This window comes from Podarcis melisellensis, assembly GCF_964234715.1.
Source record: "Podarcis melisellensis genome assembly, chromosome: 14".
NCBI classification, from domain to species: domain Eukaryota; kingdom Metazoa; phylum Chordata; class Lepidosauria; order Squamata; family Lacertidae; genus Podarcis; species Podarcis melisellensis.
The window spans coordinates 42,427,683-42,443,377 of record NC_138546.1 but is presented as its reverse complement, the minus strand read 5'-3'; the positions used below and the strand labels follow the sequence as shown (position 1 = coordinate 42,443,377).

The 15,695-nt window shown below is 44.3% G+C and overlaps 1 protein-coding gene across 3 annotated transcripts in view; it reads left to right on the top strand.

The window, feature by feature from the left end:
* The window catches only part of MYO5C (myosin VC), a 58,387-nt gene that overhangs the window by 22,155 nt on the left and 20,537 nt on the right, over positions 1-15,695 (top strand). For all 3 annotated transcript variants that reach the window (XM_081888383.1, XM_081888382.1, XM_081888384.1), the window contains 11 exons: positions 129-240; positions 449-660; positions 3,322-3,487; positions 4,876-5,022; positions 8,876-9,040; positions 10,725-10,818; positions 11,570-11,633; positions 13,269-13,449; positions 13,810-13,903; positions 14,753-14,816; positions 14,938-15,018. In XM_081888383.1, the coding sequence (XP_081744509.1) occupies positions 129-240; positions 449-660; positions 3,322-3,487; positions 4,876-5,022; positions 8,876-9,040; positions 10,725-10,818; positions 11,570-11,633; positions 13,269-13,449; positions 13,810-13,903; positions 14,753-14,816; positions 14,938-15,018 (1,380 nt within the window). The remainder of the gene's footprint in view (positions 1-128; positions 241-448; positions 661-3,321; positions 3,488-4,875; positions 5,023-8,875; positions 9,041-10,724; positions 10,819-11,569; positions 11,634-13,268; positions 13,450-13,809; positions 13,904-14,752; positions 14,817-14,937; positions 15,019-15,695) is intronic.

Sequence of the window (15,695 nt, the reverse complement as noted above, 5' to 3'; positions counted from 1 at the left end):
AATTTGGAGGTTCAAGTACATTATGGTGGTATGGGAAACTGTTGTGTGACGGGCCAATGGCCGTAATAAAGATCAATCCAATCCAATCAATTTAATTCACTGGTCCACCTGCTATTTTTATTTTATAGGTGGACTTACATTGAGTTTTACAGCCGTTACAGGATTCTCATGTCTCAGCATGAACTCTCTCTTACTGACAAGAAACAAATTTGCAAGATTGTTTTGCAGCGGCTCATTGAGGTCAGAGGTTTTGTAACAATCAGTTATCCAAGGTGACAGGCTTCCATTCATATTTAATCACCCAGAATTCATTTGTCATCTGTAAATGAAAATACATTCTTGGTCTCAATATTGTACTTTTCCTTCATGACGGCTAGAATTAAACATTTGTATCATGTTGCAATACATTTGAAATATATTTAACAAAGCCTTTTTTTGTTTCTCCCAGGATCCAACCCAATACCAATTTGGTAGAACAAAAATTTTCTTCAGAGCAGGGCAGGTTGCTTATCTGGAAAAATTACGGTCAGATAAGTTGAGGCAAGCATGTATTGTGATTCAGAAGAATGCCCGAGGTTGGCTGCAGCGGAAGAAATTCCTCCATATCAGACAAGCAGCAGTTATAATACAGCAGTACTTCCGAGGACAACGGACTGTACGGTAATTTCAGGGACTAACCTAGTCAGGGGTTTGTTTAAATTTTTTTTCAGAAGAATGTAAATATGTGGAAGGACTAGGATAATGCCTGGGATTCATGTCCATCTATTTGTAGGAGAAGTTCTCATTTTCATATCTACAGATATGAAATCTAACAGAATGCTTCTAGAATAGGTTTCAGATGGATTTGGCTAGCTCCAAAAGGGTGCCTTAGCATCTTCTACAAGGGAAGTGGGAACCGCTGTCCTGTTGGTGTGCTGAAGCAATAAGAATAATTTATTATTTATACCCCGCCCATCTGGTTGGGTTTCCTCAGCTACTCTGGGCAGTGCCCAACAGAATATTAATATTAATAATAATAATAAAGCGATACAACCTCAAACATTTAAAAAATCCCTAAGCAGGGCTGCCTTCAGATGTCTTCTAAAAGTCAGATAGTTGTTTATTTCCTTGACATCTGATGGGAGGGCGCTCCACAGGGCAGGTGCCACTACCGAGAAGGCCCTCTGCCTGGTTCCCTGTAACCTCACAATGAGGGAACCACCAGAAGGCCCTCAGAGCTGAACCTCAGTGTCCAGGCTGAACGATGGGGGTGAAAATGCTCCTTCAGGTATATTGGGCCAAGGCCATTTAGGGCTTTAAAGGTCAGTAGCAACACTTCGAATTGTGCTCAGAAACGTACCGGGGGCCAATGTAGGTCTTTCAGGACTGGTGTTATATGGTCTCGGTGGCCACTCACAGTCACCAATCTAGCTGCCAGTGTGGTGTAGTGGTTAAGAGCAGTAGACTCATAATCTAGTGAACTGGGTTCGTGTCTCTGCTCCTCCACATGCAGCTGCTGGGTGACCTTGGGCTAATCACACTTCTTTGAAGTATCTCAGCCCCACTCACCTCACAGAGTGTTTTTTTGTGGGGGAGGAAGGGAAAGGAGAATGTTAGCTGCTTTGAGATTCCTTCAGGTAGTGATAAAGCAGGATATCAAATCCAAACTACTACTACTACTACTACTACTACTCTTCTTCTTCTTCTTCTTCTTCTTCTTCTTCTTCTTCTTCTTCTTCTTCTTCTTCTTCTTCTTCTTCTTCTGGATTATTTGTAGTTTCTGGGTCACCTTCAAAGGTAGTCCACGTAGAGCACATTGCAGTAGTCCAAGTGGGAGATAACTAGAACATGCACCACTCTGGTGAGAGGCAGGTAGGGTCTCAGCCGGCATACCAGATGGAGCTGGTAGACAGCTGCGCTGGACACAGAATTGACCTGCGCCTCCATGGACAGCTGTGTTTCCCAATCTTTGGGACAAGCAATGTTTCTCTAGGCTCACATGATCAACTGGTATAGTCATGGGGCCAGTCTGTTTTCCAGACAGTAATCTGGGAGCCAGCCATGCATTTTATTGCAGAATCTGACCCTCATGGGTAGATCTGGCTCTGCAGTGAAGTTGCTGCCATCCAGTAGCACCTTCATCGTTATGGAGCAGATTGAAGGAGTGCCCATCTTCAGGCTGGAGGGTTGGTCCTGAGGTTCTTTCAAGGGGGTGGAGCCTGGATGAAGCAGTCTGGAGATGGAGGAGTAAATGTCCTCAGTCTGCTCCCAACCTTGTTGCTCACCTGGAGCTATCCATGGCCTTGCCGCTTTCCCCACGGTTTCCATCATTGACACTAATGGTCTGACTCCATAACACAGCTTCCTCTGTTCCTACGAAATCCTCCTGCAAAAGACTTTTCCTTTGCTACCAGGCTTGAGTTCAAGCCAGAGATACAACAGTACATTCTCCTTTTGCAGGTACAGATCAGGATGCAAAAGAGGAATCAGGAACACACTAGGTGTGCTTTACAGCCAAAAGTTGTCACCATAGGCTGCAAAGAAAAAGGCCCTCAACTTTTGGCTGCAAAGGAAGATTCAGTAGCACATTCCAGTGAGTTTCCAGTTCTTCCTGTAAGCTGTGGCTTGAAGGTTTGCCCAAAATGGTCTGGCAAGCCTGATTAAGCCCCCAAGCTGGATATCCCTCATTTCTGGTCTAGAACCATGAGGGCCAATTGGTGGTAAGTGGGTTGGATTCTGTCCCTGAAGGAATTTTATCTGGCTCCCGGTGATTCTATCATTTTGTGGTAAAAGGTTTGTCAACAGTTTCAGTCCAAAAAATTCTTTTAAAAGTCTTTTCAGGTAGTGAGAAATTGAGATATTCTACACTTTAAAGGAAGATCACCTTTGGGTTTTGCAGCTACATTTGTGCAATTCCATAGGCTCTCTCTTGGTGCACTGCTAAACTGGGGATGTGCGTGGTGCTTTTTCAGGCTCAGGGAAAGGTGCCTGTGAAGGTCCAAGATCTTAGGAGGATCTGGGAGGTTCCTTGGATGAGTTCTTAGCCAACTGCCTCAGGCTTAATGGTCTCCCCATCTTCCACTGTCTTCTCTGAGCCCTAACGCAGCTCCAGCTCCTCATCTGGGGTCCCCACAGCCTCAGTCCCTGTGTCCAGATCACTGCTGAATACAGGGGTCATGACAATTGGTCCCTGAACTGTAGCTCGCCGTTGGCTACAGTTGATTGTTGGTGGCTCTTCAAGATTTTAGAAAGGAGGCTTCGGGGATTGAACCTGCAACCTTCTGTGTGCTCTTACCACTGAGTGATGACACAAATACTAAGGATAATTTAATTTCTCTTCAGACAAGCTATCACTGCAAGAGCCTTGAAAGAAGCATGGGCAGCTATCATTATCCAGAAGTACTGCCGGGGATATCTAGTCCGTAGGCTTTGCCATCTTATCCGTGTGGCTGTTTTGACAATCCAAGCTTTTACTCGAGGCTTTCTGGCAAGGAGGAAATACAGAAAGGTACAAATAATTCACCAAATAATCTGTATATTAGTTTCCTGTTCAATGAAGAAGTAAATATCTACGTCTGATAGGGCTGCTTCTTTTATAACATGTATATTTCTTGAATTATCGGTGTAGAATTGCAATACGAAGTCTGTCCTCAGCTTCACCTCCCTGAATTCTCAGTACTTTTATGTGTTGGTCAGAGAAACTCCACCACTAGTACCCAAATTAGCATGCTATACCATGATGGTTAAGAGCGTTAGCTGTGAACCATGAAGTCCCCAGTTCACATTGCACCTCCCATAGGAAACTATGGTCTCCTCAAGTCAGCCTCCCAGTTAGCATATGGGAATAATAGTAAAGGTAAAGGTACCCCTGCCCGTACGGGCCAGTCTTGACAGACTCTGGGGTTGTGCGCCCATCTCACTTAAGAGGCCAGGGGCCAGCGCTGTCCGGAGACACTTCCGGGTCACGTGGCCAGCTTGACAAAGCTGCATCTGGCGAGCCAGAGCTGCACGCGGAAACGCCATTTACCTTCCCGCTGGTAAGCGGTCCCTATTTATCTACTTGCACCCGGAGGTGCTTTCGAACTGCTAGGTTGGCAGGTGCTGGGACCGAGCAGCGGGAGCGCACCCCGCCGCAGGGATTCGAACCGCCGACCTTTCGATCGGCAAGTCCTAGGTGCTGAGGCTTTAACCCACAGCGCCACCTGCGTCCCTTGGGAATAATAGTAAATAATAGCAAAATTGACCTACATTCTAATTATAGAGCTTTTGGAAGAATTACCGAGATAATGTATGCCAAAGCACTTTGAACCCCATGGAACCCTGTATAGCAGTGCTATAATTATTATGGTGTGGGTGTGTGGGTGTGGGTGTGTGAATGAACTAGTGAGCCAGAGTTCTTCTACAGTGACACATGGTCTGTGCTTTTACACCACCATGTGCCATGTGAGAAGCAGGCAAGGAAGTAACAGTGAGCTATGTTTGGCCAGTAGGGTTGTGGCATCTTCATTGTACAGTGACTGCTTGAAGATTTCTGCCTGTGTACATTCTGGTTATACAGTGGTACCTTGTTAGTCGAACAACTTAGTTGTCTAACAAATTGGCTCCCGAACGTCACAAACCCGGAAGTGAGTGTTCCGGTTTGCAAACGTTTTTTGGAAGACAAACGTCTGATGTGGCTTCCGAAGCTCCTGCAGCCAATCAGAACCCGTGCCTTAGTTTTCGAACTGTTTTGGGAGTTGAACGGACTCCTGGAATGGATTAAATTCGAGAACCAAGGTACAACTGTATTTGCTTGATGATACTTTGCTGAAGTTTTCAATGCATATTTGTCAGGTGATAAGAAATTGCCTAAGCAATTGTTAAACTACTAGCTGTTCCCTCTAATTTCTTATAAAGATGGTTGAAGAACAGAAGGCTTTGGTCCTCCAAAAATATGCTCGAGCCTGGCTTGCTAGACGCAGATTCCAGAGCATTCGCCGTTTTGTATTGAACATACAACTTTCATACAGGGTACAGAGGCTGCAGAAAAAACTAGAAGACCAGGTAATTAAAAGTGTTTGTTAATGCTTTGCATTAATTTTATGTGCATTTTACTCAAATAAAAAGTTTCATTACCTAAACTAATTGATGATTGATCCTGTGGGCGGGATATTTCATTCTTTTAATTTGGCCACCCCTATCCATTGTGACCCCCTTCATGGATCACTGCCTTGCCGTGGCGAAGGGGCTTGAAGAACTCAGAGAAGCTATGAACTATGCCGAGCAGGGCACCCAAGATGAACAGGTCATAGTGGAGAGTTTTGACCAAACGTGATCCACCTGGAGGAGGAACCGGCAAGCCACTCCAGTATCCCTGCCAAGAAAACTCCATGGACAAAGACAACAGGCATATAAAAGTTATGATGCTGGAAGATGAGCCCCTCAGGTCGGAAGGCGTCCAACATGCTACTGGGGAAGAGCGGAGGGCAAGTACAAGTAGATCCAGAGCTGATGAAGCGGCTGGGCCAAAGCCGAAAGGACGCTCAGTTGCGGATATGCCTGGAAGCGAAAGGAAAGTCCAATGCTGTAAAGAAAAATATTGCATAGGAACCTGGAATGTAAGAACCATGAACCTGGGTAAGTTGGATGTGGTCAAAAATGAGATGGCAAGAATAAATATTGACATCCTGGGCATCAGTGAACTAAAATGGACGGGAATGGGTGAATTCAGTTCGGATGACCATCATATCTACTACTGTGGGCAAGAAACCCGTAAAAGAAATGGAGTGGCCCTCATAGTCAACAAAAGAGTGGCGAAGGCTGTACTGGGATGCAATCTCAAAAATGATAGAATGATCTCGATACGAATCCAAGGCAGACCTTTTAACATCACAGTAATCCAAGTTTATGCACCAACTACTGGTGCTGAAGAAACTGAAATTGACCAATTCTATGAAGACTTACAACACCTTATAGAAGTGACACCAAAGAAGGATGTTCTTCTCATCATAGGGGATTGGAATGCTAAAGTAGGGAGTCAAGAGATAAAAGGAACAACTGGCAAGTTTGGCCTTGGAGATCAAAACGAAGCAGGGCAAAGGCTAATAGAGTTCTGTCAAGAGAACAAGCTGGTCATCACAAACACGCTTTTCCAACAACACAAGAGACGACTCTACACATGGACATCACCAGATGGGCAGCATCGAAATCAGATTGATTATATTCTCTGCAGCCAAAGATGGAGAAGCTCTATACAGTCAGCAAAAACAAGACCTGGAGCTGACTGTGGCTCAGATCATCAGCTTCTTATAGCAAAATTCAAGCTTAAACTGAAGAAAGTAGGAAAAACCACTAGGCCGGTAAGATACAATCTAAACCAAATCCCTTATGAATACACAGTGGAAGTGAGGAACAGGTTTAAGGATTTAGATTTGGTGGACAGAGTGCCTGAAGAACTATGGATGGAGGCTCGTAACATTATACAGGAGGCAGCAACGAAAACCATCCCAATGAAAAGGAAATGCAAGAAAGCAAAGTGGCTGTCCAATGAGGCCTTACAAATGGCGGGGGAGAGAAGGCAAGCAAAATGCGAGGGAGATGGTGAAAGATACAGGAAATTGAATGCAGATTTCCAAAGAATAGCAAGGAGAGACAAGAAGACCTTCTTAAACGAGCAATGCAAAGAAATAGAGGAAAGCAATAGAATGGGAAGAACCAGAGATCTGTTCAAGAAAATTGGAGATATGAAAGGAACATTTCGTACAAAGATTTCCATAATAAAGGACAAAAGTGGAAAGGACCTAACAGGAGCAGAAGACATCAAGAAGAGGTGGCAAGAATACACAGAGGAATTATATCAGAAAGAAATGGATGTCCCGTATACCCCAGGTAGTGTGGTTGCTGACCTTGAGCCAGACATCCTAGAAAGTGAAGTCAAATGGGCCTTAGAAAGCACTGCAAATAACAAGGCCAGTGGAAGTGACGGTATTCCAGCTGAACTATTTAAAATTTTAAAAGATGATGCTGTTAAGGTGCTACACTCAATATGCCAGCAAGTTTGGAAAACTCAGCAGTGGCCAGAAGATTGGAGAAGATCAGTCTACATCCCAATCCCAAAGAAGGGCAGTGCCAAAGAATGCTCCAACTACCGCACAATTGCACTCATTTCACACGCTAGCAAGGTTATGCTTAAAATTCTACAAGGAAGGCTCAAGCAGTATGTGGACCGAGAACTCCCAGAAGTGCAAGCTGGATTTAGAAGAGGCAGAGGAACCAGAGACCAAATTGCAAACATGCGCTGGATTATGGAGAAAGCTAGAGAGTTCCAGAAAGACATCTACTTCTGCTTCATTGACTATGCAAAAGCCTTTGACTGTGTCGACCACGGCAAACTATGGCAAGTTCTTAAAGAAATGGGAGTGCCAGATCACCTCATCTGTCTCCTGAGAAATCTCTATGTGGGACAAGAAGCTACAGTTAGAACTGGATATGGAACAACTGATTGGTTCAAAATTGGGAAAGGAGTACGACAAGGCTGTATTTTGTCTCCCTGCTTATTTAACTTATATGCAGAATTCATCATGCGAAAGGCTGGGCTGGATGAATCCCTAGCCGGAATTAAGATTGCCGGAAGAAATATCAACAACCTCAGATATGCAGATGACACAACCTTGATGGCAGAAAGTGAGGAGGAATTAAAGAACCTTTTAATGAGGGTGAAAGAGGAGAGCGCAAAATATGGTCTGAAGCTCAACATCAAAAAAACGAAGATCATGGCCACTGGTCCCATCACCTCCTGGCAAATAGAAGGGGAAGAAATGGAGGTAGTGAGAGATTTTACTTTCTTGGGCTCAATGATCACTGCAGATGGTGACAGCAGCCACGAAATTAAAAGACGCCTGCTTCTTGGGAGAAGGGCAATGACAGGCCTAGACAGCATCTTGAGAAGTAGAGACATCACCTTGCCAACAAAGGTTCGTATAGTTAAAGCTATGGTTTTCCCAGTAGTGATGTATGGAAACGACAGCTGGACCATAAAGAAGGCTGATCGCCGAAGAATTGATGCTTTTGAATTATGGTGCTGGAGGAGACTCTTGAGAGTCCCATGGACTGCAAGAAGATCAAACCTCTCCATACTGAAGGAAATCAACCCTGAGTGCTCACTGGAAGGACAGATTGTGAAGCTGAGGCTCCAGTACTTTGGCCACCTCATGAGAAGAGAAGACTCCCTGGAGAAGACCCTGATGTTGGGAAAGATGGAGGGCACAAGGAGAAGGGGGCGACAGAGGACGAGATGGTTGGATAGTGTTTTCGAGGCTACCAGCATGAGTTTGACCAAACTGCGGGAGGCAGTGGAGGACAGAGGTGCCTGGCGTTCTCTGGTCCATGGGGTCACGAAGAGTCGGACACGACTAGGCGACTAAACAACAACATCCATTGTGACCATCTTCTAATGCTAGTTCCCTGCCCTACAAAGATACTTATCTTCTGCCAATAATATTGCCATCTCGGTGTCTAATGAAAAGAGCTTTGTTTGCCAGACCATTTGATTGCTGGTATGCTTATTATTATTATTTTTTGCTGCTTCTGTCTGTTTTAAGGACATTCCTGTCATTTTTTGGGGGGTGGGGTGGGGTTAAATCTTTTGGATTTCAGTTTTGAACGGGGCATGTTTATTTTACCAATGGTAAAACAAAGCAACTACTCTAGGGTTGTATCCAACGTTGTCTGCCCTCTAGCATAAGAGCTATCGTGCTCGGAGATTGCAGAGTTTAAAGGTTGAACAGCAAAGGAATCCCTTGTTTTCCATTGCACAGCAATTTCTGCCAGCACAACAAGTATACCGCTAAGTGACTTTGACTTAGCTCTACGTTTCTTACAACCCTGTAATACTTTGCTGATTTTATATTTATTTTAGAATAAGGAGAATAATGTTCTGTTGGAAAGATTGACCACTCTAGCTTCAAATCACTCCAATGGTATAGAAACAATTCAGAAGCTTCAGCTGGATCTTGAAAAATTAGCTGCGCAAAAGAAAATGTCGGAAGAAAAAGAGAAGAAGCATAGAGAAGACTACGAACAGGTTACTCTTTATGGGGCTTACAGTGGTTCTGTTTGCATGTAATGCTAAATCAGAGCTGTGGAACTTCCTGCCTGTGGGCCAAATCTGGTCCACAAGGTTGTTTTCCCAAGTTCGCTGTGAGGAACTTGATTGTGTGGCCAGTTCTTACAGAAAGCAGTTTTTGCTGATGCTATGCTTGGTGCTTGGGAAGCACTGAGCACAGGGTTTGCAAAGCACTTTGTGCAGCACTTCCTCAATGCCCAGCAGCAGCCAGCTGGTTGTCAGGTGTTTAGGAAGTCTTATGCAAAGCGCTTTGCATGCCCTGTGATCAATGCTTTCCAAGCTCCAAGCATAGGGCTGGCAAAGAGGAGGATCCACAAACTGTGCCAGCTTCAAATGACCCACCTTCAACCAATTAGTTAATGAATGTCAAACAGCTAGTTTAGCTAGAGTTTGTGGTCAGTCACAAGCTTTGATTCATTCATAATACCATGCTGAGATTAAGGGAAAGTGGAACTAAATGCTACTGAACTCCTTTCAGCTGCGTGGGGGAAAGGGGCTAGGCAGATTTTGAAAGTCTCGATTTGCTCAGGGTTGCTTCAGCTTGAATCATAGATTTATAGAGTTGGAAGGGACCCTGAGGGTCATCTGGACCAACCCCTTGCAGTGCAGGAGTACGCAGCTGTCCCATATGGGGATCGAACCTGAAACCTTGGTGTTATCAGCACCATGCTCGTGCATGTAGTTTAGTGCTACACGTGAACTTCGCCAATAAAGTAGCATCTAAAGAATTACTGTGACAACAAGCGGGGCTGGGGTTGGGAATGATGATGTGCTTTGGAGTAATCGTGCATTAACTGAAATCCGTGAGTGCTCTAAAGCAGTGTTCCCCAACCTTGGGCCTCCAGCTGTTTTTGGACTACAATTCCCATCATCCTTGACCACTGGCCTTGCTAGCGAGGGATGATGGGAGTTGTAGTCCAAAAACAGCTGGAGGCCCAAGGTTGGGGAACACTGCTCTAAAGGATATAAAAGGTAAAGGTAAAGGGTAAAGGGACCCTTGACCATCCAGTCGTGACCGACTCTGGGGTTGCGGCGCTCATCTCACTTTATTGGCCGAGGGAGCCGGTGTTTGTCCACAGACAGCTTCCGGGTCATGTGGCCAGCATGACTAAGCCGCTTCTGGCGAACCAGAGCAGCACACGGAAATGCCGTTTACCTTCCCGCCGGAGCGGTACCTATTTATCTACTTGCATTTTGACGTGCTTTTGAACTGCTAGGTTGGCAGGAGCTGGGACCGAGCAACGGGACCTCACCCTGTCGCGGGGATTCAAACTGCCGACCTTCTGATCGGCAAGTCCTAGGCTCTGTGGTTTAATCCACAGCGCCACCCGTGTCCCCTAAAAGATATACAGTGGTACCTCGGGTTACATACGCTTCAGGTTACATACGCTTCAGGTTACAGACTCCGCTAACCCAGAAATAGTGCTTCAGGTTAAGAACTTTGCTTCAGGATGAGAACAGAAATCATGCTCCGGTGGCACAGTGGCAGCAGGAGGCCCCATTAGCTAAAGTGGTGCTTCAAGTTAAGAACAGTTTCAGGTTAAGTACGGACCTCCGGAACGAATTAAGTACTTAACCCGAGGTACCACTGTAGTATGTGTTTTTTAACACTTTTTGTCCCGCCATTTCTTTTGCCTTGCAGAAGGTGTCAAAACTTGAAAACCGCAACTCAGAGCTGCAGGACCAGAAGAAGCAACTAGAAAAGGAACTTAAAGAGAAGAATGAGGAAATGAAAGGTGAAGTGATTCAGATCACATATTCATTAGTTTTGTTAGCTTCATTGTGGCAAGCAGAAAAAGAACACTAAAATATTGCCCCTGAGGAAGGCATGCTATCCCTTTCGTGTTTTCAGTTAAACTGGGTTCTGCTCCTTTTGGAACATTTCTTGTGCCTCAGATTTGTGGCGCTTCTTCCTAGCAACGAACCAGAGGCACAAAGAGTGACTTTCCAATGATGAACAAAATATGGCAAGAGGGCAGTGGAATTTGCTGTGCCCCCAAATAAACACTGGTGCATTGAATCCTGCCCAACTACTTAATAATAATAGCCATCCATTACAGACTTGGTCTGTGGTCACAATCCACCACAGAGTTCTCTTGAGCAAGCCTATTGAAAGGAATGGGAGCTGTACAATATAATTTCCAGATAGACTTACCCCCATGATATTTTGCTACCATTTTAGGGCTTTGTGCCAAAGTTGCTGGCAGATACACCAGTCAAGATCCTCAGGATCTGGATGTTTATTTCACTTATCATTTGCAATATGGTGCCTAACCTGAAAATTAAGTTTAGAGTAAGCAGCATTTTGGCTCCTCAAACCTTGCATGACACCTGTCCTATCTTGTGTTGATTTCTGTGTGAAATTATCCATTTACAGTTAAAACTCTCTAAAAATTTGCTTATTAGTCTCTAACTTACGTGTGTGTTTAATGATTTCATGGTTTTATTTTGCATACATTTTTTTAAAAAAACTTTGTCTCTCTGCAGAGAAAATGGATGACCTGACAACACAGCTCTTCGCCGACGTTCAAAAAGGAGAAAGGCAACGGATGTATGAAATGTTGACTTGTGACTATAAAGTACCGTTTTATTACATTGTCTGATTTTGCTTGAACTGTAAAAGAATTCAATTTTTATTTATTTATTTATATACCCATATAATAAACAGATGGTTGTATTCAGCTAAGCTTTAATCAGAGTTGGCCCACTGAAATTACTGGATCTAAGTTAGCCCATTAATTTCAGTGGATTTGCTCTTGAGCCTGACAAGGGATATAACCCAAAGAATCTAGATGACTTGGATCCTAATGGAAGTTTGTACAAGGTGTTTTCCTATGCTCTAGGTCCTTGGAAAAGTATCTCCAAAAGAGCCAGGGGCTCCCCTAACTAGGGTAGAATCGGGTGTTGCTGGCAGAAGGTTGAATCACCAATAATAATAATAATTTTATTATTTATACCCTGCCCACCTGGCTGGGTTTCCCCAGCCACTCCGGGCAGCTCTCAACAGAATATTAAAAACAAGATAAAACATCAAGCATTAAGAACTTCCCTAAATACGGCTGCTTTCAGGTGTCTTAGAAGACTGGTGTTGCATGGTCCCGGTGGCCACTCCCAGTCACCAGTCTTGCTGCCTCATTCTGGATCAGTTGTAGTTTCCAGGTCACCTTCAAAGGTAGCCCCACGTAGAGTGCATTGCAGTAGTCTAAGCAGGAGACAACTAGAGCATGCACCACTCTGGCAAGACAGTCTGCGGGCAGGTGGGGTCTCAGCCTGCGTACCAGATGGAGCTGCCCTGGACACAGAATTGAGCTGCGCCTCCATGGACAGCCGTGAGTCCAAAATGACTCCCACGCTGCGCACCTGGTCCTTCAGGGGCACAGTTACCCATTCAGGACCAGGGAGTCTTCCACACCTGTCCACCCCGCTGTCTCCCCAAAACAGTACCAAAAGCAGTTCCATAATTGGAAAGTGGCTTCTTAATTGAGCTCTGTTCATAGAGAGTAAAGGTAAAGGGACCCCTGACCATTAGGGCCAGTCGCGGACGACTCTGGGGTTGTGGCGCTCATCTTGCTCTCTAGGCCTAGGGAGCTGGCGTTTTTCCGCAGACAGCTTCCGGGTCATGTGGCCAGTATGACTTCTGGCGAACCAGAGCAGCGCCTGGAAACGCCGTTTACCTTCCCGCCGGAGTGGTACCTATGTATCTACTTGCACTTTGACGTGCTTTCAAACTGCTAGGTGGGCAGGAGCAGGGACTGAGCAATGGTCAAATCCCCCCATCGTGGGAATTTGAACCGCCGACCTTCTGATCGGTAAGTCCTAGGCTCTGTGGTTTAACCCACAGCATCACCCGTGTCCCCTTCATAGAGGGTACATCTACCTAATTTTGGAAGCTTCCATTCACTACCTGCATTTCATCCCATGGTGTTCAGGAAGGGTCCCATGTTATTCAATAGGCTATTTGGGAGGCAGGGCAGTTGGGAAAGTTTATGGCTAGGCTGTGTATATATGTATGCACCTCTCTCTGTATGCCATGTCTCTGTGTATTTGATTGCATATACTGTAATGACTCCTCTTTATAAATATGCTGTTGTTTATAATAAATATCATAGCAATTTGTTTGTACTTAGAGATATGCGGAGAAAAACAAAGTTGTGGCCTTTTCTGTTGTTGTTGTTAATCTTTGCAGGATGCTTGAGAAGAACTTCCAGAACCAGAAACAAGACTATGAAGAAAAGATGGACTCACTCAAGGCAGAAATAAAGTTTCTCAAAGATGAAAATGATCAGCTGCAAAAGAAAGTCAGGGAAAAACAGCAAATTGAAGATGGCTTAAAAATGGAAGTAGAAGAACTTTCAAACCAAGCAAAGGTATAGTAACAGACCAGTATTAATTGACCACTTCTGTGTTGGGGGGGTGTTCTTTCCTACATAGAAAATGACATTTTTGCTAAGCTATGGTTTTGCTTATGGTTGTATCCAAATATGGGCTCTTGGTTTGTTTTGCTCCAGACAAACCACAAGCTTTAATCAGTTTTGTACTTGGCTTATCAATCATTTTTCTTGTGAATGCATGCTGGTTTATCACTTAGCCGTGGTTTGACTGTGCAAACTGGGTCATAGATGTCAATTAGGCATGCTGTAGACTGCAACCTTGTCTTCATCTTATTTCTTTCATTTGCTTTGCCCCATTGAATTGTACTTCATTTTTAAAATGTTTAATGAACTTAGGCAATCCCTGAACTGCATAAAGAAATTGAACTGATTCAGTCTCAAAAACTGGATGTGGAGAAGCAACTACAGTGCCAAAAGCGTGAAATGAGAGGTAATTCTGAAAATATTTCTCATTCAAATGGGTAAAATATATGGGTGATTCATGGGTTTGATCCATGCATTCTTCCATTTATTCAAGTTAAGACACTGGCTGTTCCACAATATGAAGCAGGCATAGAGGAACTCCCCTCTCCTTTATTACCTTTAAAGGGAGATCTAGCTTTAAATACTTATTTTCTTTGGTGAAAACTGATATCGTATTTTTCGCTCTATAGGACGCACCAGACAATAAGACGCACCAAGTTTGGGGGGGGAGGAAACCAGAAGAAAAAAATTCTGAACCCCAGAAGCCAGAACAGCAAGAGGGATCTGGCTTCTGGGATAGCCTCTTGCTGCTCTGGCTTCAGGGACAGCCTTGGAAGCCTCCGCAGGGCAGAGGGGTGAAGGCACCCCGCTGCCCTGCGGAGGCTTTGTGCAACCATCCCCAAACTAGAACAGCGAGATGGAGCGCTGCGCAGCGTGCCATCTCCCTGTTCTGGCTTTGGGCTTAACTGCGCAGCCTGCATTCCCTCCATAAGACGCACACACATTTTCCCTTACTTTTTAGAAGGGAAAAAGTGTGTCCTATAGAGCGAAAAATATGGTACTTTTCAATGCCGTTTTCGGCATCTCTTTGAGAGGGGGAAACAGAGTCATTTTGTGGTATCTGCCATCTTTTTAACACAGATCATGTCCTGAGTGGTTGCCAGGCCATCAGAACAGAGTTAGTTTGGTTCTGCATCAGTTTAAACTCGTTGATGCTGCATAATGAGCTCTTGCAGTGAAACAGTAAATACAGTCTATACAACCTTTCTGCTAAAGTGGAATCTCAGTGTTCACTTTACATTTTATTTTTTCCTAGACAAGTTGTCAGACATTACAATGCAACTCCGTGAGAGCTATGACTTCGCAGATGTAAGGAGCAGGTACAGATATAGTCTACATAGACCCTTTTTAAAGCGCAGTTTTGAAATTTCTTTTCCTAAATCACATGCTTGCCAGAGATTAGTCCTCCCATTTTTGTCTCCTCTTTTTGTTTTGTAACAGATTGTCTACTGAAGATTTGGAACACCTAAATGAAGATGGGGAACTTTGGTTTGCTTATGAAGGCCTGAAAAAGGCCACAAGGTTAGCTTTATTACCTGTTGTTTGCAAATGGTTTTGATTTGAAGGTGCTCCCAGTCCAAAAAAAAGCTCAGCTTGAATTTACCAGATATAAAAAGAAAAAAATATCAATAAATATTTTTTTTAAAAAAAGCTCAGCTTGTATTCTTGCAGTATTAAATCATTTGGTAACCAGGTGACGACAGCTGTCTGGTTCATGTGGCCAGCATGACTAAACTGCTTCTGGCTCAATGGTACCCTGTGATGGAAACCAGAGCGCACGGAAACATTGTTTACCTTCCCACCACAGCGATACCTATTTATCTACTTGCACTGGTATGCTTTTGAACTGCTAGGTTGGCAGGAGCTGGGACAGAGCAATGGGAGCTCACCCTGTCGTGGGGATTCAAACTGCTGACTTTCTGATCGGCAAGCCCAAGAGGTTCAGTGCCACAGCGCCACCCATGTCCCTGCTGTTCATGCCATGGGGTTCTGATAGGTACTGCCTTGGTTGGGGGAAAATTACAGAATTTATTGTAGTCTTGTTTTGTGATACATGTTCGAAAATGACTTTTATTTATCACCGAAAGGACTTAGTTTGAAACATTTCATTTCAACAGTTCACATGTAAAAAGACTGGATTCACTGTTTTATCTCATCTTCCCACTTTTTAAAATAGTGTATATTCAGCCTGCGTACAT